We start from the raw sequence: 23930 nt of genomic DNA, 5'->3' as shown, positions 1-23930 counted from the left end.
TGACTTAGCAGTCCTTGTTCTTGGCTTTGTGCATAGGGATTTTTGTAATGAGTGTTTAACTCAAGACCCTGGTGAGCTGAGGGCTTTGGCATCATAGCAGTCAGGGCCGCCAATGGCACTTGATCCAAGAGGCAGGCACCTCCCCACTGGGCCCATTTCCCCACTGTTCTTCTGGGAGGTGGCATCTTATGAGGTGGGGGTGGGAGGCCAAGGCTGAAGGTCTTGGTTTGTCGAGGGGCCTCAAGTACTGAGCAATTTCTCTGGGTGTCTGGCTTGCCCAGTGCCTCTGCCTGGCACCCCTGCCTCTGTTCTCTCTGCCAAATCTTACTGTCTTCCAGGACCTGCCTTGGCTCCCACCTCCTTTGTGGTCCCCCCACCCCACCCCAGCCTACCATAAGTAAATGGCCCTCCTCAGAACGCCAGGAGCACCCCCTTTGCCTGATTGGTCATCTTTCCCTCTCTTGCCATCCGTCTTTCCTGCCTCTGTCTGGTCTTCCCGTGAGATGAGGTTCCTCACGGCAAACTCTGTCTACTCTCCTTATTTCCCACAGCATCTAGACTGGGGTCTTGCTCTGGTGGGACATCAGCACTCACCCCCAAGAAGGAAGGCACCTCCTCCAGGCTGGCTCCCAGGCTTGGCACACAGCGGAGGGTCAGCCAGTGTCTGTGGACTAGATGGAGGAGCTCTCCACACATTGGCCCTTCCCTCTGTGTCCGGGCTATTCAAGCAATGCTTCCTGAGGAGCTAGTATGTGCTGGTTGCCATGAGGGCTATAAAAGTGGATAAGGCATGATTTCTGAATCAAGAGGCCACTACTAGCTTCAGTAACTCTACTATAAGAGGGGATGTTGTTGTGCACTGAATGACCTGCATGACCCCGCAGTTGTATTCCTTGTGCCAATGGAAGGGATTAGTGGCTGGCCAGCCAGCAGCACCTAAGAAGAGAGGCCAGCACCTTCATCCATGCCGGGCTTCCCTGGTGGCTCAGCTGGTAAAGAATACGCCTGCAATGCAGGAGACCTGGTTCGATCTCTCTAGGTTGGGAAGATCTGGAGAAGGAAATGGCTACCCACTCCAGTATTCTGGCCTGGAGGATTCCATGGACTGTATAGTCCATGGGGTCACAAAGATTCGGACATGACTGAGAGATTTTCACTTTCATCCATGCCAGGCAAAGGCTCGAAGATGACCCCTCACCCGCGCTCACCCGGAAGGATGCTCCAGGCATCACGTGCTCTGCTGGGAAGGACAGGCCCAGGGACCTTAGTGGGACATGGGACCCTTCAAGTCTCAAGAATGCACTGGTACAGGCCTCCACTCGCCCATGTGGGATCATGATATCAGGTCTGACCCCAGGGCTGCAGGGGAATTAGGGGCTTCATGGATGTGTCTACGCCTGTGGGGCTGAAAAGGCAGGGGCAGGTTTATTGTGATGCAGGGTCTCCTTGATACATCTATTAAGGGAGGCAAGTTTCAGCTTTCTTCTCAGCCTGCCTAGTGGGAGATTCCCACGCTCGTAAATGATGTTAATGACTTTCTCCTGACTTTTATGTTGTCTGGAGGCCTGCTGTCTGCCTGATAAAAGGCAGGAGGGGTAGCGGGTCCTAGCATCCTTGGATTCTCCCCACTTCCCCATCCTGGCTCTGGCCTGGCGAGCAGAGGCATGGCGAGCCATTCCTACCACAACAGCTCCAGCTACAGGGTCAGGGACTTCAGCTCCTGCTCAGCCATTGTGCCCAAGCCTGGGGTGCATGGCTTTGCCAATGGCCTGGCCTTCCACGGGGGCAGCCCCGGGGGCCCCGGCTACCGGCGTCTCAGGGGCTTCGGCAGTAGGAGCCTGTGTGCAGTGGGGTCCCCGCGGATCGCAGTGAGTTATGCGTGGCCCCTCAGAGGAGGGGGCAGCTTTGGTTACCGGGCAGGGGGCCTCTGCGGGCCTACCCCACCCTGTATCACCACTGTGTCGGTTAACGAGAGCCTCCTCACGCCCCTCAACCTGGAGATCGACCCCAAGGTGCAGTGCGTGAAGCATGAGGAGAAGGAGCAGATCAAGCGTCTCAACAACAAGTTTGCTGCCTTCATCGACAAGGTGGGTGTCTGGGTTGTCCCCTGGGCTGTGGCTTAGGAAGGGAAAGGTACTTGGAACCTGGTGACAGACTGGGTTCAAATACCTGGGGACTGCCCTGTTCCGAATTAGCACATGGCCCTGAGAACATGACTGAATCAGGGTCTCAGTTTTCAAATGTTGCCATGAGACTCCAACGTAATCATGGATGTGAAACCACCAGAGAGAAAAGAAAGGTTTATCGCTGCTGCTCACCTTGCCCAGCAGGAGCTGACTGTGTGTCTGGGGCCCCATCTTCTGGATCTCAGCCATCAAGGGGGTTGGGCGGGGTGGGCCTCTCTACTAAGGCTGGTGTCTCACCCCCTCCTAGAGGAGATGCTGCCATCTCCCTCGTGGACAGGGGAACCACGACAGAGAGAGAGGCCAGAAGCTCCTGTCCTGCTCCTGTCTGGTGGGCACCTTGTGGGAAGCCTGGGAATTTCTAGGACTTCAGGCCCTGATGCACTCCCCTACTCAAAATATGCACAGATTAAAGACAGTGAGGTGAGAAACAGGAGATCCATGGGGGCCAGGTTGGGGGATGTAGCATGGTGCTCTTCTGATGTTGCAGTCTCCAAGCCGGACTTCTGGTTGGATATGTAGCTATGGTTTCTCAGTGAAGCTCCCTCTGTGAGTCTGATGGCTCTGGGAAGGATAGCCACCCATGTCCATTGGAGGAAAGCCCCCCTTTCCAGGGTGATTCCTGTGCACATCTGCACCTTGGACTTTGTAGTAAGGTGCATTCCAAGGGGATGGGGGCGGGAGGGGTGGAAACTTTGTTCTTAGACAAATGCTCTCATCAGGAATAGGCAGGTCTGTAAGCAAAAGTCCTGGACACCCGTTCTTAACATGCTGCTGGCTGTCCAAACCATTCTTCCCTCACATCGGCAAGATGAAGGTGACGTTGGATCATGCAGGTCACTCTTTGCCCAAGGCCACCCACCAGGGGTTGGGCAAGGTTGAAATCCAGCTCATACCCAGCATTGTCCAAGTTTCAGGGTTGTTAAGGTGAGGTAAAGCTAGATTCTTGCCCCAAATCACTCTCTTATTAGATGCTGGTGATGAATCGAATTTTTATAAAACAGTGTGAAGGCCAAATAAAACATGCCTCTGGGCCAGATCGCACCTGGGGGCTGCCAGTGTGCCATTGCTGATGTGTTCTCACTGCCTCAATTTAAAATGAGGCTCAGAGGACTTCCCTGGTGATCCAGTGGTTAAGAACCTGCCTGCGAGTCCTGGGGACAGAGGTTCGATCCCTGGTCCAGGAAAATTTCACATGTCTCAGCACAGCTAAGCCCGTGTGCCACAACTACTGAGCTCAGACTGTGGAGCCCATGCTTTGCAACAAGAGAAGCCACCGCAAGGAGAAACCACACACCGCAACTAGAAAGGAGCCTCTGCTCATCACAACTAGAGAAAGTCCTCGAGCGGCAGCGAAGACTGAAGGCAGCCATAAATAAATAAATAAAAATTAAAAAAATGAATTGAGGCTCAGAAAACATGAGGCACGATGACATGGTGAATGGCAGAGTTAAGCAACGAAAACTCTTCAGATTCCTGATCCAGTCGCTCTGGACCCCTTGCCTTGGGGTCAGAGCGAAGGAGAGTCATGGTAGGTGCATTTTTGAATCACTGCCATAAAAATGTCCACAAACTTAGCAACTTAGAAGAACACAAACCTATTACCTAATGAGGCCAAAATCAAGGGGTCAACAGGGTTGTACTTCCTCTGGAGGTCCTGGGAAAACTTACTTTCAGGGCCATGCAGACGTTGTACAGAATTGAGGTCTGTGACTGGAGGACTGGAGTCCCTGTTCCTTGCTGGCTGACTGCCAGAGGTTGGTCTCAGTGTCTAGGGGCCGCCATATTCCTTGACTCAAGGCCTGATCTCTATCTTCAAAGATGATAGTGGTCCAGAGCTTCTCATGGTTCAAATCTCTCCTCTGCTTCCTTCTTTTGAGGGTATCTTTTACGCTTCTGCCTTCCCTTCCAGTTTAAAAGGCCTGTGTGACTATCTTGGAGCCACCTGGATAATTCAGGCTCATCTCTTGATCTTCAGTTTCATAACCTTAATTCCACCTGCAAGGTCCTCTTGCATGTAATGTGACCTATTTACAGGTTCTGAGGATTGAGACATAAACATCTTTGAGGGGCCATTTTTGTCTTGTCACATGAGGTCTGGGATATTTTTGCAGGATGAGGAGTTATTTCATTCTGTGCAGAATAAATAAGTCACAAATAAATTGTGTATTCTTCCTGGAAGGAGAGATGGAGTGAAGGGAAGTTTTTTTGGGGAACAATTGTGTCTTTCATTTTCTGACTTGGCCAGATCATTTGGCCTCTGGGGGAAGGTCATGGGCTGCTGCGGGTCAGGGATCCATCCCCAAGGGCAGAGGGAGCTCTAGGGGACCAGTCACCTCCTGGGGCTCCTCCTGAATCTCTTTCTACCACTCTGGATGGCAGGTACGCTTCCTGGAGCAGCAGAACAAGCTGCTGGAGACCAAGCTACAGTTCTACCAGAATCGCCAGTGCTGTGAGAGCAACCTGGAGCCCCTGTTCAATGGCTACATCGAGACACTGAGGCGGGAGGCCGAGTGTGTGGAGTCCAACAGCGGGAGGCTGGCCTCAGAGCTCAACCACGTGGAGGAAGTTCTGGAGGGCTACAAGAAGAAGTGAGTGTGGCCAGGCTGGGAGTGGTTATAGGTGTGCAGTGGGTCTTGACTGAGTTCATACAACCTTCCCGGAGATGGAGGTGGCTGAAGATTAGGGTCATCCCAGCCTACTTACCAAGGTGCTTCTGCTTTATTAGTCTGCTCTGTCTTGTCTCAGCTCTCAACACTTGCAGCCCCATTCGGGGAAAGGGGGAAAGCTTTGCAGGGAAGAAGACCTCCCAGCCTGGGAGAGGTGGGCACACATCCAGAGCACAGACTGACCCAAAGATGGAGAAAGTGACAGTGAAAGTGTTAGTCACTCAGTCGTGTCCAACTCTGTGTGACCCCTGGGCTGTAGCCTGCCAGGATTCTCTGTCCATGGAATTCTTCAAGCAAGAATCCTGGACTGGGTAGCCATTCCTTTCTCCAGGGGATCTTCCTGACCCAGGGATTGAACCCCGGCTTTCTGCATTGCAGACAGATTCCTTACCATCTGAGTCACCAGGGAAGCCCAAGAGAGATGGAGAGTGAGGAACAAAGGAAGCAGGAGGATGGAGAACAGACACTTGGGAGCAGTCAGCGCTAGGACGGGAGGAAAGGAGAGGTCTCTGGGGAGTTACCTTGAAGATGATTTGGCAGATACCATTCAAGTGTCTGATGACCTTGGATCATTCTTCTATTTATTCTGCAGATAAGTTATCAGCTCTTGTTCTGCCAGGCTCCACAATTCAAAGGTCCATGTAAATCTTTTGTTTTCAGACCAGATCAGATCAGATTAGTCGCTCAGTCGTGTCCGACTCTTTGCTACCCCATGAATCGCAGCACGCCAGGCCTCCCTGTCCATCACCAACGCCCGGAGTTCATTCAGACTCACGTCCATCGAGTCAGTGATGCCATCCAGCCATCTCATCCTCTGTCGAACCCTTCTCCTCTTGCCCCCAATCCCTCCCAGCATCAGAGTCTTTTCCAGTGAGTCAACTCTTCGCATGAGGTGGCCAAAGTATTGGAGTTTCAGCTTTAGCATCATTCCTTCCAAAGAAATCCCAGGGCTGATCTCCTTCAGAATGGACTGGTTGTAGCTCCTTGCAGTCCAAGGGACTCTCAAGAGTCTTCTCCAACACCACAGTTCAAAAGCATCAATTCTTCGGCGCTCAGCCTTCTTCACAGTCCAACTCTCACATCCATATATGACCACGGGAAAAACCATAGCCTTGACTAGACGAACCTTTGTTGGCAAAGTAATGTCTCTACTTTTGAATATGCTATCTAGGTTGGTCATAACTTTCCTTCCAAGGAGTAAGCGTCTTTTAATTTCATGGCTGCAGTCACCATCTGCAGTGATTTTGGAGCCCAGAAAAATAAAGTCTGACACTGTTTCCACTGTTTCCCCATCTATTTCCCATGAAGTGATGGGACCGGATGCCATGATCTTCGTTTTCTGAATGTTGAGCTTCTTTTGTTTTAATTCGATTTATTTAGTCTGGCCATTACCTTGTTTAAACTTACTGGGTCACTTGCTCATCTTTACATGGCAGATATGGACAGAGTGATGAGTGATTTTGACATAACCGGTGCTGGTAATTTCACCGGGAAGTACTTGAAATTCTGGTCTTGGAAGATCAGGCTCTACCATCCAGATGGATCCAGCAATGGGTTTTTAAACTTTGCCTGGGGGGATGCAAATGCAGACACAATTGTGTTTGCAGGTGTCAGGGTCTGTCTCCCACTCTGGGGGTGTGAGGGCTGGTAATTATAGAGCTCAGAGTTTATAGCAGTCCCAATTACCCTGTCATTAAAAAGTTGTGAAAACCATGTTCTGGGAACTCTGGTGCTCCTTGTCAGGTTGGGGCAAGACTGCTCCAGGGATAAAACCTCACAGGCAAGAGAGAGAGACTAGACCAGGCTGGCAGAGGAAGGCTGTGGAAATGCTCCCAGCAATCTGGGCACCATAGATGACTTCTCTGATTTCAAGGTCTTGGATGGTGGGGGAGGAGGGAGAGAATGGCCTCCCGGTAGCTACATTTTTTACAGTTTTAGAGTTGAAAGGCCCCCTGGAGCATCTTTCATTCATTTGAAATGAACAAATAATTACTGTGTACCTGATCACACATCGGGCAATTTATCCCAAGACCAGAGAGATTCAGTGACTTGCCTGAGGTTTTGCAGCGACTAAAGCCCAAACTTGGACCAGAAATCAGGTATCTAGACTCCATATCCGGTGTCCTTTGGTGGGTTCTTTGTGGCTGAGAAACAGAAATATAGAGAGGCCCAGACACTTCTCCTAAGACACACAGAAAGTCCAGGGCAGGACCAGGGAGTTTTGATAACCTAGGACTCGGCTGGCTAGCCCGAGGCCCTTACCCCTTGGGTGGGGCCTCTCCAACTGTGCTGTCTCTCCTCAGGTATGAAGAAGAGGTGGCTCTCAAGACTACGGCCGAGAATGAGTTTGTGGTGCTGAAGAAGGTGAGTGACTCGTTGCACGTGGAAAGGAATTAAATATTGGATGCTGCATGCTTGGACACTGGGCATCTTGCTAATTTCGAGTCAGTCCAGTTGTGGTCAGACCAGGTTCCTCAGCAAACGGATGCTTGTCGGTGGGTCAGGCTGCCAAAGCCATCTTGGTGCCATGCAGGAACCCAGCCTGTGCTGATGGAAGCTTCTTAAAAAGAGACCTCATCATGCTGCTGTTTGGCTTTTTGTAAACTTCCCGAAAGCTGAAATGGTCGCTTTCAAATCAGTTTCACTCTCCTATGGCCTTTGCTTCCCAGATTGGGAAGTATTAGTTCTCAGCTTGGTAGTGACTATGGGAGCTGTGGTCCTTATTCAGTGCAAGTGGAGACGGTGTAAAAACCAGGGGAGAAAACTATTAATGATTTCTCTTTGATTTCAAATTGGTGAGTTGAAGTGTATGCTAATGCTCTTCATAAATACTGTGCTTACCTTACACACCTCATTTGTTAGTAATCACAGAATGGAGAGAAAGGCTGGTAGAAAATCTGCCAGGACAGGTGTGGCCTTGGTTTCAGATGGGAGAGCCAGCTGCTTGGGTGTTGAGTGGTGCCTGACCTGGGCGCCAAGGACCACCCCTGGCTCTGTGCTCACCACACGGCCATGCTCTATGGACCAGTTTGGCTTGGCGGCTGCAGCCTGACATGTTGGGTTGTCATCTTAGGCTACCTGCTTCTGCGGGATCCCTAGTTCCGGAGGAAGTGGAAAGAAGTCTCTAGGAGTCTGACTCCTCCCCACTTCTATCCCAGGGGGTCCCACCGATGTTTGTGTGATGGCAAAGGGGTGGGCTGGGAGATGGCCTCAGGGCCTCCACAGAGGCTGACGGCTCCCCTGGCCCACTCTCCTGTCCCACCCTCCCGTGTGTCTCCACCAGGACATTGACTGTGCCTATCTGCGCAAGGCTGACCTGGAAGCCAACGTGGAGGCCCTGAAGGAGGAGATGAGCTTCCTGCAGTCGCTGTACGATGAGGTGAGCCTCTTCCCATCTCCAGAAGGGCAAGGGAAGGAGAGGGCAGAGGAGGGTTTTCTAGGTTTTCTGTCATGGTTCCTTGGTTCTAGGAAAAGTTATGCATTCCTTACTCTTCTAGGGCCTCAATATCCTTTCCTTTTATGACAAGAGATTTTTCTCTTGCTCAGATCTTTCAAAATAGAAATGAGTAATGCCCTACCTTTTTGGAGTGAACAGATATACACTACTATATCTAAAATAGATAACCAACAAAGACCTACCATAGAGCGCAGGAAACTAAACTCAACATTTTGTAATAACCTATAAGAAAAAAAAATCTGAAAAAAGATACATATGTATGTATAACTGAATCAGTTTGCTATACATATGAAGTGATCATAACATTGTAGATGAACTATACTGCAATTAAAAAAGACAAGAAACAAAAAATAATTTGAAAGACTGATTCATTGCCTATCTACACAGCATGACATGGAGATCTGACACTGTAAGTTTAGGTATATGAATATAATAATCATATCTTATTAATTCAAATAGTATGAAAGCCCAATTAGAAAATTCAGGACTCCAAACCTATCTGTTATTTGGTGGATTAGGTTTATACAGACAGTCACAGCTGATCTGGGTAGTTGGGGCCCCAAGTGGAGTGACCCAATTTGACTTTATCCACAGAAATCTACCTCTGTTGATCTAGGCATTAATGAAATTCCACCTTACTCACTGCCTTGATATTATGATTCAAATTCTAGCCTTTTATTCTTAAAGCAGCACTTAAAAAAAATTTCCTGACTTGTCAGAAGTTTCCTAATTAATTTTATAAAATTTCAGAGTTGGGGTTTGTGTTTTGAATTACCTGTGGAGAGGAGAATCGGTGAAGGCTTTGGAGATGAGGGCAATGGTTGTTGTCTCCTACAGGAAATTTACCTCCTTCAGTCGCAAATCTCTGACACCTCGGTGGTGGTCAAGATGGACAACAGCCGGGAGCTCAACATGGACTCGGTTGTGGCTGAGATCAAGGCTCAGTATGATGGCATCGCCAGCCGCAGCCGGGCCGAGGTTGAGTCCTGGTATCAAACCAAGGTGAGCTGAAGGGCAGACTTCCCCACTGGGCAGAGAGGACCACTGGAGCTGGAGCTTCCCTGGAAAATGCACCCATGCACTCAGAGGGGCTGTGGTGGAGGTCCACGCAGAGCAGGGCAGGAGGTGGGACAATCCCAGAAGAAATGTGGGTTGACTCTGCATGACAACATCTCAGTACCTGCAGCCACCTTGCAGTCATTGGTGCTTTCCTCCTGTCTGTCTCCCAACCTGCAGTGCGAGGAGATGAAGGTCACAGTAACACAGCAGGGTGAGAACCTCTGCAGAACCAAGGAGGAGATCAACGAGCTGAACCGTGTGATCCAGAGGCTGACGGCCGAGGTGGAGAACGCCAAGCAGCAGGTCGGTGGGCTGCTGCTGGGGTCTGCTCTCTGCTTTCCTCCTGCTGCTGCTAATTTTGGAGGGGCAAAGCCTATATATAGGCTTTCCAGGTGGCGCAAGTGGTAAAGAACTCGCCTGCCAAAGCAGGAGACGTAAGAGATATGACCTCGATCCCTGGGTTGTTAAGATCCTCTGGAGGAGGGCATGAAAACCCACTCCAGTATCCTTGCCTGGAGAATCCCATGGACAGAGGAGCCTGGCAGGCTATAGTCCATAGGGTCGCAAAAGAGTTGAACTGAAGCAACTTAGCTCACATGCACAAGCATATAGATTTCATTTCCATTATGGTTTATTAAAGGATATTGAGTATAACTTCCTGCACTATACAGTAAGACCTTGGTGTTTATCTATTTGATACACAGTTGTTTGTATCTGCTAATCCCAAATTTCTAACTTATCCCCTTCCCCATCCTCTTCCCTTTTTGGTAACCAGAGTTTGTTCTCTATGTCTGTGACTCTTTTGTAGATAAGTTCACTTGTGTCATATCTTTGATTCCACATGTAAGTGATATCATATGGGATTTGTTTTTGTCTGACTGACTTCACTCAGTATATAGCCTCTACGTCCATTCATGTTGCTACAGGTATTATTTTACTCCTTTTTTATGGCTGAGTAATCTCCCGCCCCCCGTATGTATGCCACATCTTTATCCACTCATCTGTCGATAGACATTGAGGTTGCTTCCATGTCTTGGCAATTGTAAATAGTGCTGCAATGAACATTGGGATGCATGTATCTTTTCAAATTAGGGTTTTCTCCAGATACATACCCAGGACCGGGATTGCTGGATCACATGGTAACTCTATGTTTTGTCTTTTAAAGGTGTCTGCATACTATTTTGGGCTTCCCTGATGGTAAAGAATCTGCCTGCAATGCAGGAGTCCTGGGTTTGATCTCTGGGTTGGAAAGATCCCCTGGAGAAGGGAATGGCTTCCCACTCCAGTATTTTGGCCAGGAGAATTCCATGGACCGTTTAGTCCATGGGTTGCAAACAGCTGGACACAACTGAGCAACTTTCACTTTCCATACTGTTTTCCATGATGGCTGCACCAACTTACATTCCCACCAACAGTGCAGGAGTGTTCCCTTTTGAAGAGGCTTGTGTTTTAACAACCTGCATCTGAATGACCAAGAATGCCCAAGACTTCAAAGACAGGATGCTTGGTCTCCCTTCTCTGAATTCTGTTCTCATTGTCCTCTATATCCCTTCACAGTTCCTCTCCTCTAAACACACCTTAGACAACACAGTCTAGTGCTGTGCTTGCCTCCTGCTTTTTCTCTCTCCCCCCACTTCTCTTGCCGGACTTGGGGTGCGCAGGCCTGAACTAGTGACACACCACTCTGTTCAAAGGGAGCACTACCACCCTCTGCGCATCTCTCATTTAAAACTGTCCATCCTTTATCTTCAGTTCCATTCCCTTTCATCCCAGCACTCATTCTCATGCATTTAATATAGTTCTTTATAGTCTCTCTTTCATCTATATATTTCCTATGTATATTAGATTCATTTAAACCTCTTAGCGTTTTAAGTTTACCAAATGATATTATACCATAAATCTCATTCAAATTCTGCCACTTTCCAGTTGGAAGTTTTTGAAATCCATGCACATCACTATAAATTGTCTGTTTCATTATTTCTGTCCTATTTATAAATCATGGTTTCCTATCCATTCCCTTATTGATGGATGCTTGCTGAGTTTGCCTCCAAGACTTTGCTGTTACAATCAGTTGTATCATGAACATTTATACATATCTCTACAGGTTTCCATGTGTAACCACATTAGGGACGTTTTGAAGGTATAAAGCAAGAAATGGAATTGTTGAGTTGTAAGATATTCACTAATTTACTTTCCATAAGTGCCCTCGGAGTTCTGCGCCAGAGTGTGCTCCCAGTATCGGCAAGCGAGGACTTCTGTTTCAGCATTTGCTGTTACCAGACTTTGGAACTCTTGTAGATCTAATAATGTGTAAATGACATCTAACTGTTAATTTTCATTTCTGTCATTAACTAGAATGACTGTCTCTTCATTCACTTACTACTCATTTGCATTTTCCTTTCTGAGAGCTGCCTGTTCAGATCATCTGCCCATTTTTTATTGTGATTTTTTTTTCTTCTCAGTGATCTCCAGTATTTCCCTGCCCATTCTATGTAGATGTTACCCTTTATATTTATACATTTTCCAGTTAATCTTCTCTCAACCAGTCACTTGTCTGTTTTGCTCTGATTTCCTTCACTGAATAGAAATCTTTAAACTGGATGTAGCCAAATCCATCACTTTTTGCTTTAACAGTTAATACTTAAAAGGTTTGAGGTCATAGAGGCCTCCTGTTACAATTTTGTCTTCTACTGATTTTATACTTTTACTTCTCAGATTTAGGTCTTTAATCCACCTGACCTTTATTTTTGGTATATACAAGGAGTAGGTTTTTAATTAAATTTTTCTACATATAGTAAGAAAATGTGTTCTGTAATCCATTTCTTACTCACTTGTTTGTGATACCACCTGTATCATAATACTGAGTTCCCACATATTCCTGGTTTAAATTCTGTCCTCTCCCCTCAGTTTAGCTGTTCTCAGCCACTGTGTAAGAGGTATCAGAAGTAATTTGTTACTATTAGTAGCCAAATAATGGAATATGAGAATGATTTACTTTCCAGAAGTGAAGTTAGAGAAAGTTAGAAGTTTTCCTCACTTGCATTCTGATATGCTTTTAAAAAATATTTATTTTAATGTGGTTAGAATAAAAATTTATAGGTTTCTGGAAAGCTCAGATGGTAAAGAATCCACCTGATATGCAGGAGACCCTATCTTGATTCCTGGGTGGGGAAAATCCCCTGGAGAAGGGAATGGCCACCCGCTCCAGTATTCCTGCCTGGAGAGTTCCATGGACAGAGGAGCCTGGTGGGCTACAGTCCATGGGGTCACAAGAATTGGACATGGCCGAGTGACTAACAAGAACACTTAACATGAGATATATCCTCTTAACACAATTTTAAGGTGTACAATACATTATTGTTGATTCTAGGTACAGTGTTTTATAATGGATCTCTAGAGCTTATTTGTCCTGCTTTATGCCCTGCTACTGCTAAGTCACTTCAGTCGTGTCCGACTCTGTGTGACCCCATAGACGGCAGCCCATTAGGCTCCCCCATCCCTGGGATTCTCCAGGCAAGAACACTGGAGTGGGTTGCCATTTCCTTCTCCAATGCATGAAAGTGAAAATTGAAAGTGAAGTAGCTCAGTCGTGGCGGACCCTCAGCAACCCCATGGACTTCAGTCTTCCAGGCTCCTCCGTCCATGGGAATTTCCAGGCAAGAGTACTGGAGTGGGGTGTGATTGCCTTCTATGCCCACTTATTTGTGATTCCCTATTTCCTCCTCCTCCTAGCCCCTGGAAACCATTACTCCACTCTTTATTTATTTTTTAATATGTATTTATTTGACTGCTTCAGGTCTTAGTTGCCGCACGTGGAATCTTCGTTGCCTCATTCAGGGTCTTGCGCTGCATGGACTCTCTAGTGTGTTTTGCAGGCTTAGTTGCTCAAGACATATGGAATCTTAGTTCCCCAACCAGGGATTGAACTCGCTCCCCTTGCATGAGAAGGCGGATTCTTGACCACTAAACCACCAGGGAAATCCCCACTCCACTCTAATTCTATGATTTGACTATTTTAGATACGTCATATAAGCTGAATTGTGCAGTGTTTGTCTTTCTGTGTCTGGCTTATTCAGTTCAGTTCAGTCGCTCAGTCATGTCCGACTCTTTGTGACCCCATGAACCGCAGCACACCAGGCCTCCCTGTCCATCACCAACTCCCAGAGTCCACCCAAACTCATGTCCATTGAGTCGGTGATGCCATCCAGCCATCTCATCCTCTATCGCCCCCTTCTTCTCCTGCCCTCAATCTTTCCCAGCATCAGGGTCTTTTCAAATGAGTCAGTTCTTCACATCAGGTGGCCAAAGTATTGGAATTTCAGCTTCAACATCAGTCCTTCCAATGAACACCCAGGACTGATCTCCTTTAGGATGGACCGGATGGATCTTCTTGCAGTCCAAGGAGCTCTCAAGAGTCTTCTCCAACACCACAGTTCAAAAGCATCAATTCTTCAGCACTCATTACACTTAGCATAATGTCCTCAGGGTACATCCACATTGTCACACATTGGAGAATTTCCTTTTTTTAAAAGGCTCAATAATATTCCATTGTATGTATATACCATGATTTCTTTATCCATTCACCTGTTGATGGACATTACACTGTTTTCATTCTTGGCTATTGTGAATAATACAAACATGGGAGAGCTAATATCTCTTCGAAATCCTGCTTTAGATTCTTTGGGATAAAATACCCAGAAGCGCAATTGCTGGATCATATGATAATCCCATTTTTTTAAGTTTTTGAGGAACCTTTAAACTGTTTTCCAGAGCAGCTACATTATTTTGCATTCCCACCAAAAGTATACCAGAGGTTCAATTTCTCCACATCCTTAACACTTGTCTTGATTTTATAATAGCCAAACTGACAGGTATCAGGTGATTCTCACTGTGGATTGGATTGCATTTCCTTGATGATGGGTGATGTTGAATGTCTTTTTCATGTATCTATTAGTTATTTATTAGTCTTGTCTGGAGAGATGTCTCTTTATGTCCTTAGCCCATTTAAAAAATTGGGTTACTTTTGTTTTCTGCTATTGAGTTGTAGAAGTTCCTTATACTTTCTTAAGTTGGACAAAAGGAAGGCGCTATAGTTAGTGGACAAAAGCATTGGAATGGGAGCTTTTTCCAGCATGCTGATCTCAGGGGACCAAAAATGAGATTCCCATACAGAAGCCTCTGAAAATCTGGGCTGCTGCTGCTGCTGCTGCTAAGTCGCTTCAATCGTGTCTGACTCTGTGCGACCCCAAAGATGGCAGCCCACGAGGCTCCACCATCCCTGGGATTCTCCAGGCAAGAACACTGGAGTGGGTTGCCATTTCCTTCTCCAATGCATGAAAGTGAAAAGTGAAAGTAAAGTCGCTCAGTCGTGTCCGACTCCTAGTGACCCCATGGACTGCAGCCTACCAGACTCCAATGTCCATGGGATTTTCCAGGGAAGAGTACCGGAGTGGGTTGCCATTGCCTTCTCTGGAAAATCTGGGCTTGGCTCTCACTAACTGGGTAGCTCGGAGCAAGTCACAGCCTCTCCGACTGAGGTTCAATGTCTTCATCTGAATAATGGAAATAACCACACCTGTTCTGATAAGCTCAGGAGTAACTTCAAGGTCAAATTAGATACCATCTGTGGAAGTGACTTGTAAACTAACAGCAGTATAAAAATGTGAGATAATTATCTAATATTAGCATTAGTCTGATTCTGCTAACATTTCCTTCCCCTAACAGCTCACCACGGACTTGAGTCTTACAAGATAGTTTTAAAAAATGAAGGGAGAAAGCTCCAATTGGCTGTGATTTCCCTGCCTAGTTAATTTAAAAATTGACCACTTTGAATTGAGGTAAACAGTCCATGGGGTCGAGGAGAGTCAGACACGACTGAGCGACTTTACTTTCACTTTTCACTTTCATGCATTGGAGAAGGAAATGGCAACCCACTCCAGTGTTCTTGCCTGGAGAATCCCAGGGACGGGGGAGCCTGGTGGGCTGCCGTCTATGGGGTCACACAGAGTCGGACACAACTGAAGCGACTTAGCAGCAGCAGCAGCAGCAGGATGACCAAGGCCATGGGAGATCTTAGTCCCCACAAAGACCCAGAGTCCCCACAGCCTGCACTCTTCTTAAGCTCTTTTCCTCCCCACAGCGCTGCAAGCTGGAGACCGCCCTGGCTGAGGCGGAGCAGCAGGGTGAGGCGGCCCTTAACGATGCCAAGTGCAAGCTGGCCGGGCTGGAGGAGGCCCTGCAGAAGGCCAAGCAGGACATGGCCTGCCTGCTCAAGGAGTACCAGGAGGTGATGAACTCCAAGCTGGGCCTGGACGTGGAAATCGCCACTTATCGCAAACTGCTGGAGGGAGAGGAGAGCCGGTGAGGATGGGCCCAGGGCCACTTCACATCACCACATGGGGCTAGAAGAGTGTCTCACTGACTCACCTCTAGGCAGAGAGCGTTCAAACTGGCCAAGTCTCTAGAGACCTAGAGAGACTAGCCATTGTCTTATTCCCAGATAGGGAAACTGAAGCTCAGAGAGGAGAAAGGCTTGTCCAAGACCATAGTTTGTTGTTGTTGAGTCGCTCAGTCGTGTCTGACTCTTTGCTACCCCATGGACTGCAGTATGCCAGGCTTCCCTGTCCTTTACCATCTCCAGGAGTTTGCTCAAACTCATGTCCACTGAGTCGGTGACATCATCCAACCATCTCATCCTCTGTAATCCCCTTCTCCTCCTGCCTTCAATCTTTCCCAGCATCAGGGTTTTCTCTAATGACTTGGCTTTTTGCATCAAGTGCCCAAAGTATTGGAGCTTCAGCTTTAGCATCAGATTGCAGCTAGTTAATGGCTAAGCTAGAACTACACCAGCCTCCTGGCTAGCCCTCCAGTGATCTCTCTCCCTTCCTGTGCTGTCCCTCCAGTACAGCTCATTCCCAGGCAACTTTTCATCTGTTGGGTGAAAGCATGTTTTTGCAGTCATATCTCTTCTGCTGCTTCTACTAAGTTGCTTCAGTCGTGTCTGACTCTGTGTGACTCCATAGATGGCAGTCCACCAGGCTCCTCTGTCCCTGGGATTCTCCAGGCAAGAATACTGGAGTGGGTTGCCATTTCCTTCTCCAAGTCAGATCTCAGTGGGTTGTGAAAGCTGGAATCATTCAGAAGCTTTGTTAAAGGCCATTCCACTCAGTTTTGGATGCACAGAATGCAAGGAATTCTCTCAGCCCAGAGAGTCTGGTGTTCAGAACGGCGAATAGAAGCAGCACTGCGTCCTTGCCCAGCAGAGAAGACAGGGGCAGGCATGCATCCACCCATCCTCTAGGTGATTGGGCTTAGTGTCCCAGGAAGACTGTCAGAGGCTTCTCAGGGGAGGAGGCAGAGGAGCCGAGGTGGGGCGGGAAAGGGATAGGTCACCTCAGGCAGTGCTGACAGTTTGAGCCAAGAATTGGGGCCAGGGGATGTCAGCGTGGGAGGGAGCAATGCAGGTTTACTTCTCAGGTGGTACAAGGGTCCCTAGCCTTGAGATGGCCACGTCACCATTGCCTCTGCGCTGGGTCCCATCGTGGGGAGCAGGCCAGACTGGGGAATAGAGTGTAGAGATTACGATAACAGGCTGTGAGCCAGATCACCCGGGTTTGGATCCCAGCACTACACGTACTAGCTTCAAAATAATGTCCTAACCTGTAAAACAGATACTCATAAAATCCACTGCTTCAGGCTCTCGCAAAGATTCAACAGGTAATGGAACGCAGTAAGTTTGTGCAGGAAGAAGTTATTATCAGAATTAGAATAACTGTATGGTGGGGTGGCCCGACAGGGCTGCACCCATGGATAGACTCCATATTAACACTGTTAGTGTTAGAAATCTGACAAGAGTGGCACCCAAGGCATCTGGCCATGCCTGACCAAAGCTGGTAAATTTCCTGTCAATTTCTGAGGCCTTTGGGTGAAGCCAACTGTGCTATCACCTCCTTTGCAGTCCCTAAGCCACTTGCTAGCACTCAGTGTGCAATGTGAAACTTCCTTTCATTATGGTAATCATCAACCATCATTAGCGTGTTGATAACTCCGTCATAATAAATGATGCACTGTTCCCTACACATGAGCTTTTAAAAGGTTGTTTAATGTATTTGCATATGGTGGCCATTGCCCTTTTGATAGACTTTCTTCTCTTACATATGGGGCTTCCTTGATAGTGCACATGGTAAAGAATCCACCTGCAATGTGAGAGACCTGGGTTCGATCCCTGGGTTGGAAAGATCCTCTGGAGAAGGGAATGGCAACCCATTCCAGTATTCTTGCCTGGAGAATTCCAAGGACACAGGGGCCTGGCGGGCTACAGTCCATGGCGTTGCAAAGAGTCAGACACGACTGAGCGACTGGCACTTTCACTTTCCTCTTACATATAACATATGTAATTAGATTATATGCTCATTCATTGCAGAAAACACAGAAAATAAGAAAAAAGCAGGCCTAATTACTCAATTTGGAGAGAGCTGCTGATGGGCATTGGCTAGAATCTTCTGAAAGGGCACAATTCTGAGACTGTAGCAAAGCCAGGTTCACGTAGCAGGAAGGTGAGCTGGAAGCATATATCCCCTGAGAAGACAAGGAGTGGGGAAGGGTTCTGAGTCAGGCAGAATGAATCAGAGTAGAACATTCCTGGAGAAAAAGTTTTGAAGTTGGGAGTTTAAAAAAAGTGAAGGAGACACAGAACAGAAAGTACAGGTGTTTATGAAGCATGCAAGGTCCTGGTATAATGACACATCGTAACGAGTGTTCAGCAAAGGGTACCGAAAACCCTTACATCAGGTTTACTGCCTGCCAGGCTCTGTCTGCAGATGCTTTACACACAGAACTTATAACAGTCTTATTAGAGCTGAGGAAACTGAGGCTTGGAAAGGTGAGGTGACTTGCCCAAGGTCATCCAGCTAGTAACTGGTTCTGCCGGCTCTAGGGTCCAGGCTCTTAACTACATACCCTCCAGCCTCTCTCTGAGTTTATCAAGTCAGGTGTGTGTCTGGGGTAGCTTTTAAGAATGCGAGATAAAAATGGATCCATCCGGATGCTAGGCAAGCTTTTTCCCACCCAGAGGTGTCCAGTTAGGCAGTAGCTGCTCCCATCACCTATTTTTTGGCTTTGCCGGAATTTTAGCAGAGGGATAAGAAGGGTCACCCCACCCCTCCTTTTCAGTATCCCAAGTTTCCATAGCCTAGAAGCAAACGGAATAAAGTGGCCTTTTGGATCCTGCAAATTAACCTCCCCCTGTCCTTTCGGGATCCCAGGGAACAGTGCTAGCATGGCTGCCTCTGCAGAAGGCCCCGCCCTGCATCTCTCCTCCCTGCCTTCAGGATGGAGAGCAGGCATGCCGCAAGCGCAGAGCAACCAGGTTCTAACTGCCTCCTCTCCTCTCCCCTACAGGTTGTGTGAAGGTGTGGGCTCCATCAACATCTGTGAGTTTGAGGGTGTCGGTGGGCGTGCTTCTTTGGGTATCTGTGGTCTTCATGGATTGCTTCATAGGTTGCTTGTGATAGGGGACTGAGCCTCTGTCCACAGTACACTGAGTGAGAGGGATAGGAGTTGAGAGACATGGATAGCCCCAAATAGCTGACCACCACCCAAATATGGACCCGTCTGGAGCATCCATGAAGCTTAAGCATACGCCTGTGGCAAATTTGGACCTGCTAATTGGTTCTTTAAAAGCCACCCAAGTCTTTCAGCCACGCAGAATACGCCTCAGGTGGTACAATGTTTTATGAGAAAACAAACAAACAAACCATGAGCTATATATTCGGATCAGCTGGGGCTACTGAAAACATCTCTTAAATCTGTCTTAAACAATTTGACGTGTATGCCGCCCCTAGCCTAGATGTCATCCGTTCCCCTCACCTTTCCAGCAACATAATTTCTAGATGATTCTGTGCTCAATCAGTTTTTGCCTAAAGATTTCAACATTGCAGTGTAGTCAAGCAGAGTTCGGTGTCCAACTTGCTAACCATATTCCTTCAGGAATATGGCAATGGGATTAGATTTTCCTGTAGTTTAAAAGGATTCATGTCACTAGTCCCTCAGTGTGTAAAGAGTTAATCACTGGTTCTAGAAAAATTCTGGGTCATGCCATGTCTGAAATGGAGAGAATTCTGAGTTGGTATCTCCTTACAGGTGTGAGCCGTTCCCAGGGAGGCGTGATCTGCGGCGACCTTGATTCCACCGTCCCTCGTGGCCTGGGTGGCACGGCCATCAGCAGCAGTGCTCTTTGCTCCCCCTCTGTAGGGGGATTCTGTTCCAGTGTGAGATCTGTGAGGTTTGCATAGTGGGGGTTAGGACTCTGGACAGATGGTGTCTGAGGGGGCCAGGGTAGAAAGTGGGGAACAGGGAAAGCTTTTCTGTCTCAGGCCCAAATGTCGGTTTAGTGATTGTCCCTTACTGGGGAGCCAGAACTAACTCTCCAGGTTCCTCCTCACTGGAGTTATGGTTTACTCTTTGAGTCTCAACCCTGGGTTTGGCATTCTTGCTGCCTCCATTGATTCTCCCCCCTCCCTGTGGTCCAAGAAAAGATGTAAAGACTCTTTGATATAAACTGCTTAGTCATTTTCTTCCCTAATTTCAGGTTAGTAGACATTTACTAAGAACTGACCATGTGCCAGGCCCTCTGGGCAGGGGCCCAGGTAGCAGGTGGCAGGGCATGGATGCACCCTTGTGCTTTGCCCTTGGACAACGGACTGTTTGTGGCCCATCAGCATTGAGGGGGCAGCAGTGGGAGTGGGGCTGGGGCTCTGGGAGTCCCCTCACTTGATCTGAGAGATTGTATGTTTCCAGAGCATCCCTCAGCCATGTAGCGGTCAGGATGGAAAGACTGAGGCTAATCCTCCCAGCTTTTTATTATTGGTGGTTTGTAATTTTATTGTATTGGGGTGATTCCTGTATGGCTTCTTCTCTCTTTTGGTGTGCATGATTAAATGTCGTGGTAAACATTTTCTCCTGTAACCAAGTCAATGTCTGTACCCTTCCTTGTTTCCCCAATTGTTTCAGTGGTTCTCCAAGTGTGGACCATGGACCACCATCTACATCAGGGTCCCTGAGGAGCGGGGGATGAAGGGATTGTTAAATATGCAGATGCTGGGCTCCATCCAGAACCACTGAATCAAAAGTTATGGAGATGAGTCCAGGAATCTGAATTTAAGCAAGCTCCCAGGGGATTCCCATAAGAATTAAAGATCAAGAGTACACTGGTTTGTGTGGGTGGCTCAGATCATTCTGGCCGTGGACGTGACTTTCCGTCTGATTTTCACAGGATCAGATTCAACTCTTTGCCTTTCTCCTCTGACTTTGTTAAAAGATCAGAGCCAGTCTTGGCCACCCACAGTGGGTGGGGTGGGGGCAAAGGTAAAAAAGAGGAGGAGAGGGGAGCCTGTGTTGACTAGCACTGGTTAGATGTCTGGAACATCATATATGTATTTCATTCATTGCTTACAGCAACAGTATTATACTGATATGGAAATTAAGGCCGTGAGAAGTTGAGTAACTTCTCATACAGCTAGTCCAGTATCCAAACTGAGGGCTATGTATGTTAGTCACTCTGCTGTGCCAGACTCTTCACGACCCCATCGTCTGTCCATGGAATTCTCTAAGCAAGAATACCAGAATTAGTTGCCATTCCCTTCTCCAGGAGATCTTCCAAACCCAGGGATCCAACTGGAGTCTCTGGCATTAAAGGCAGATTCTTTACCATCTGAGCCACAAGAGAAGCCCCAGTAGGGAATGTCAATGCTCATATACTTTCTGCTCCCTTGCCTCAGTTTTTCCTGAAGAATAAAATCATGGCCCATGCCGTTCTAACTGATCCTACCTTACTGACACTCCAGAGAAAAGGAAGGTGACATTAATGAGCCTCCTGGAAGTGTTTGTAGGAACATCTCCTCACAGCTTCTGTTCTCTAAGAATCTTGGACAGACCTTAGTATGGGGCAGTTAGCACAGGCCTCTTACGTGGGGATCCAGAATGAAAACTCAGACCTCTGGTCAGAGGATATTTGCCCCGATGGCCTGGACAGGGACAGTGGGCTCTGTGGGGACCTCTGGTGTTGCTGTTTAGTCACCAAGTCATGTCTGACTCTTTGTGACCTCATGGACTGTAGCCTGCCAGGCTCCTATGTCCATGGGATTCTCCAGGCAAGAACACTGGAGTGAGTTGCCATTTCCTTCTCCAGGGGGTCTTCCCAACTGGGGATTGAACCCACGTCTCCTGCATTGGCAAGGTGATTCTTTACTGCTGAGCCACCTGGGACTCTCTCCCCCCGCTATTCCTGCACTGACAACCCCCAAGAAGTGCCCCCAGGGAAGTCGGTTCAGAGTCCCCTCAGATTCGAAGGTGTCCTCCCTGGATGTGATGAGATGGAGAGAGGGGTTTTGGTGGATGACTTTCTTTCACTTGTTTTACAGGAAGAACACTTATTTCTGACACCTTGTGTTATTTGGGATTTTTTAAAAAAGATTTAAAAAAAGACCCAATTGGGTGGAAGATATCTTGCCCCAAGAATACATATTTGATCTCAAAATACAAAGACCTTTGAGTAGTTCTCCCTGGCATTGCCCTCCTGATGCCTTTCAGAATGTGTCCCCATGAGACTCACTGGTCCCTGGGAAACCCGGGAGGACCCAGATATTTTTTAGTGTGGTGGCCCCCTGGTCTCTCCTCCTGGGCTTAAAGGGTCTTTCAGGGGCTTCATCTTGGGCACTTCCTTGGTCTAGATTCCACCAAGTCTGAGCAGGGGAGAAAATTGGGCTCAGGGAGCCACTAGATCGCCTCTGTGAAGGGAAAGGAGTTGTACCAGGCCCCTTCTGCCCCAGAATGGGGTAGGGGAGTGGGGGGGTGGCAGAAATGGGGGAAGCTCTGCCTTTCCTTTCTGATGGTGATGGGGGAGGGTGTGTATATGCACATTTGTGTCTCCAGAGTTTCCTTCATTTTCAATGCAACAGCTCAACCTCTGAGTGCTGCCTTGACCCGCTCCCTTCCCTGGCAACTGACCTCTCACCACTGCTGTCCACTGCCCACTGAGGGAATAACAGCGGGGCATCCAGACAAGGGGTGATTCCCAGAAATGGTCATTTCTCATGTCCATGTCCATTCCAAAGAGGGTTAGACTTCGTGATTTCCTTGGTCATGTGGTTAATCTGCTTTTCTCACCATGCTTGGCTTCAGTTTCTGTTTCCCAAGATCCCAAGGACTGAGGCAGAGAGCAGTTGGTGACATTGAGGCTGGGAGGAGTGGCCTGGGTGTGGGTGTTTGTGAGGATGGCCCAGAGCAGAGAGGATTTGCGACTCGGTGAAGGAGCGCTTGTGGCCTCCAGAAGGGACAGAGAAGACCCCAAAGTCTAAGCAGATGGAGAGCCTTTGTATTTGAGGGAAGGGCACTGAATGTTTGAATAAGAGTAGAAAATGGACAGAAGGTCTGATTTTCTCTTGATGGAGCTCTTAGTTTTTGTGGAGTTTAAAGAAAAAGTGGCGGGGGGCGGGGGGAGATTCCAGGAAAGCTCTGGAACCACCCACATGGGCCTGCTTTATTGTCTGGGCCCCTTGCTCTTCTGGCTTTTTCTTAATCAAGAGATTTAGATCACTTGACTTTTCCTTAAATTTTTTTTTTTGTAATGAAACTTTAATCCTCAGTTACTCTTGGAGTGTATCCTTGACTTTCTGCAAGGAATAACTCCTTTCCTTTGAAAAGAGAAGAGATGGCTCTGCATTTTTGCTGTTGAACGCAAGGGCGGGGGAGGGGAAGTTTCATCTTCATAAGCTGATGGCACCTCGGGCTGCTATGCACAGAACATGGAAACTTATTAAATAGCTGCTAACTCCCAGATTCTGGTTGTTTGACTTTTCAATGCATGATGTTATATTTTTATTTATCAGATTTAACTTTTTAGTTATACTTGAGCCAGACCCATGGTAACATCAAGGCATTTTTCCTAAAGCACAGGCTACTGCAGAGACCCAGAACCACAGGAAGTGGCAAGGCTGGAAAATGCTTATCTCACCCACCCCCAAGCTGATGCCCAGAGCACGGAGGCCACTTCTTGCACAGCGTATTACTGAGACATGGCAGAGCTGATGCTCAAATTTTGATCTCCTGACGTTTCAGCCCTGGTGACTTAACCTTTCTTGTAGATGGATGACGTGCCCTAAATTGAATGTTGGCCTACTGTGACTACGACCATGCCCTGGAGACCCATAGAGGTGGGAGAAAGAAGGGGAGGGGGCCAGAAACTTGGAGGAGTCCTGTCTGGTATCAGCCAGCAAACCGTAAACAGCAGCCGCCTCGGCACTCAGGAAGGGCCAGCAGTCTCCCTGGAGTTGCAGCCCTTTGGGCCTGAAGTGAGGATTCATCAGAATGCAGGGGACCTTAACTTTCCTTCCAGGGACAGGCTAGGGGATGGGGCAGCAGAGGAGGCCAGCAGGCGGAATAGTGATGGCTAATCTGTTCTCTAATGGAGAGATGGAGATGAGTCCAAGAGGGCTGATGTCTACACCTCTGCTCAACCAGCCTGAGTTCACCCAAACATCCCAGGCCTGACATGTTCTGGAATCC

General features: G+C 47.9%; 1 protein-coding gene across 1 annotated transcript; it reads left to right on the top strand.

Annotated features, from left to right (window-relative positions):
- Nucleotides 1-1605: 1605 nt before the first annotated feature.
- Nucleotides 1606-19660, top strand: LOC147371554 (keratin, type II cuticular Hb5-like). The gene is made up of 9 exons (XM_086403835.1): nt 1606-2087; nt 4566-4774; nt 7156-7216; nt 8136-8231; nt 9147-9311; nt 9546-9671; nt 15508-15728; nt 18768-18799; nt 19509-19660. The coding sequence occupies exons 1-9, from the start codon at nt 1665-1667 to the stop codon at nt 19658-19660; spliced, it is 1485 nt and encodes a 494-aa protein (XP_086259961.1). The 5' UTR covers nt 1606-1664.
- Nucleotides 19661-23930: the final 4270 nt, after the last annotated feature.

The sequence above is a fragment of the Bos grunniens genome, chromosome 5 (assembly GCF_055505025.1).
Source record: "Bos grunniens cultivar Pamir isolate PY7600 chromosome 5, Bosgru_T2T1.0, whole genome shotgun sequence".
Lineage (NCBI taxonomy): Eukaryota > Metazoa > Chordata > Mammalia > Artiodactyla > Bovidae > Bos > Bos grunniens.
Note: the sequence above shows the minus strand (reverse complement) of the source record. Positions and strands in the feature narration are given on the sequence as shown.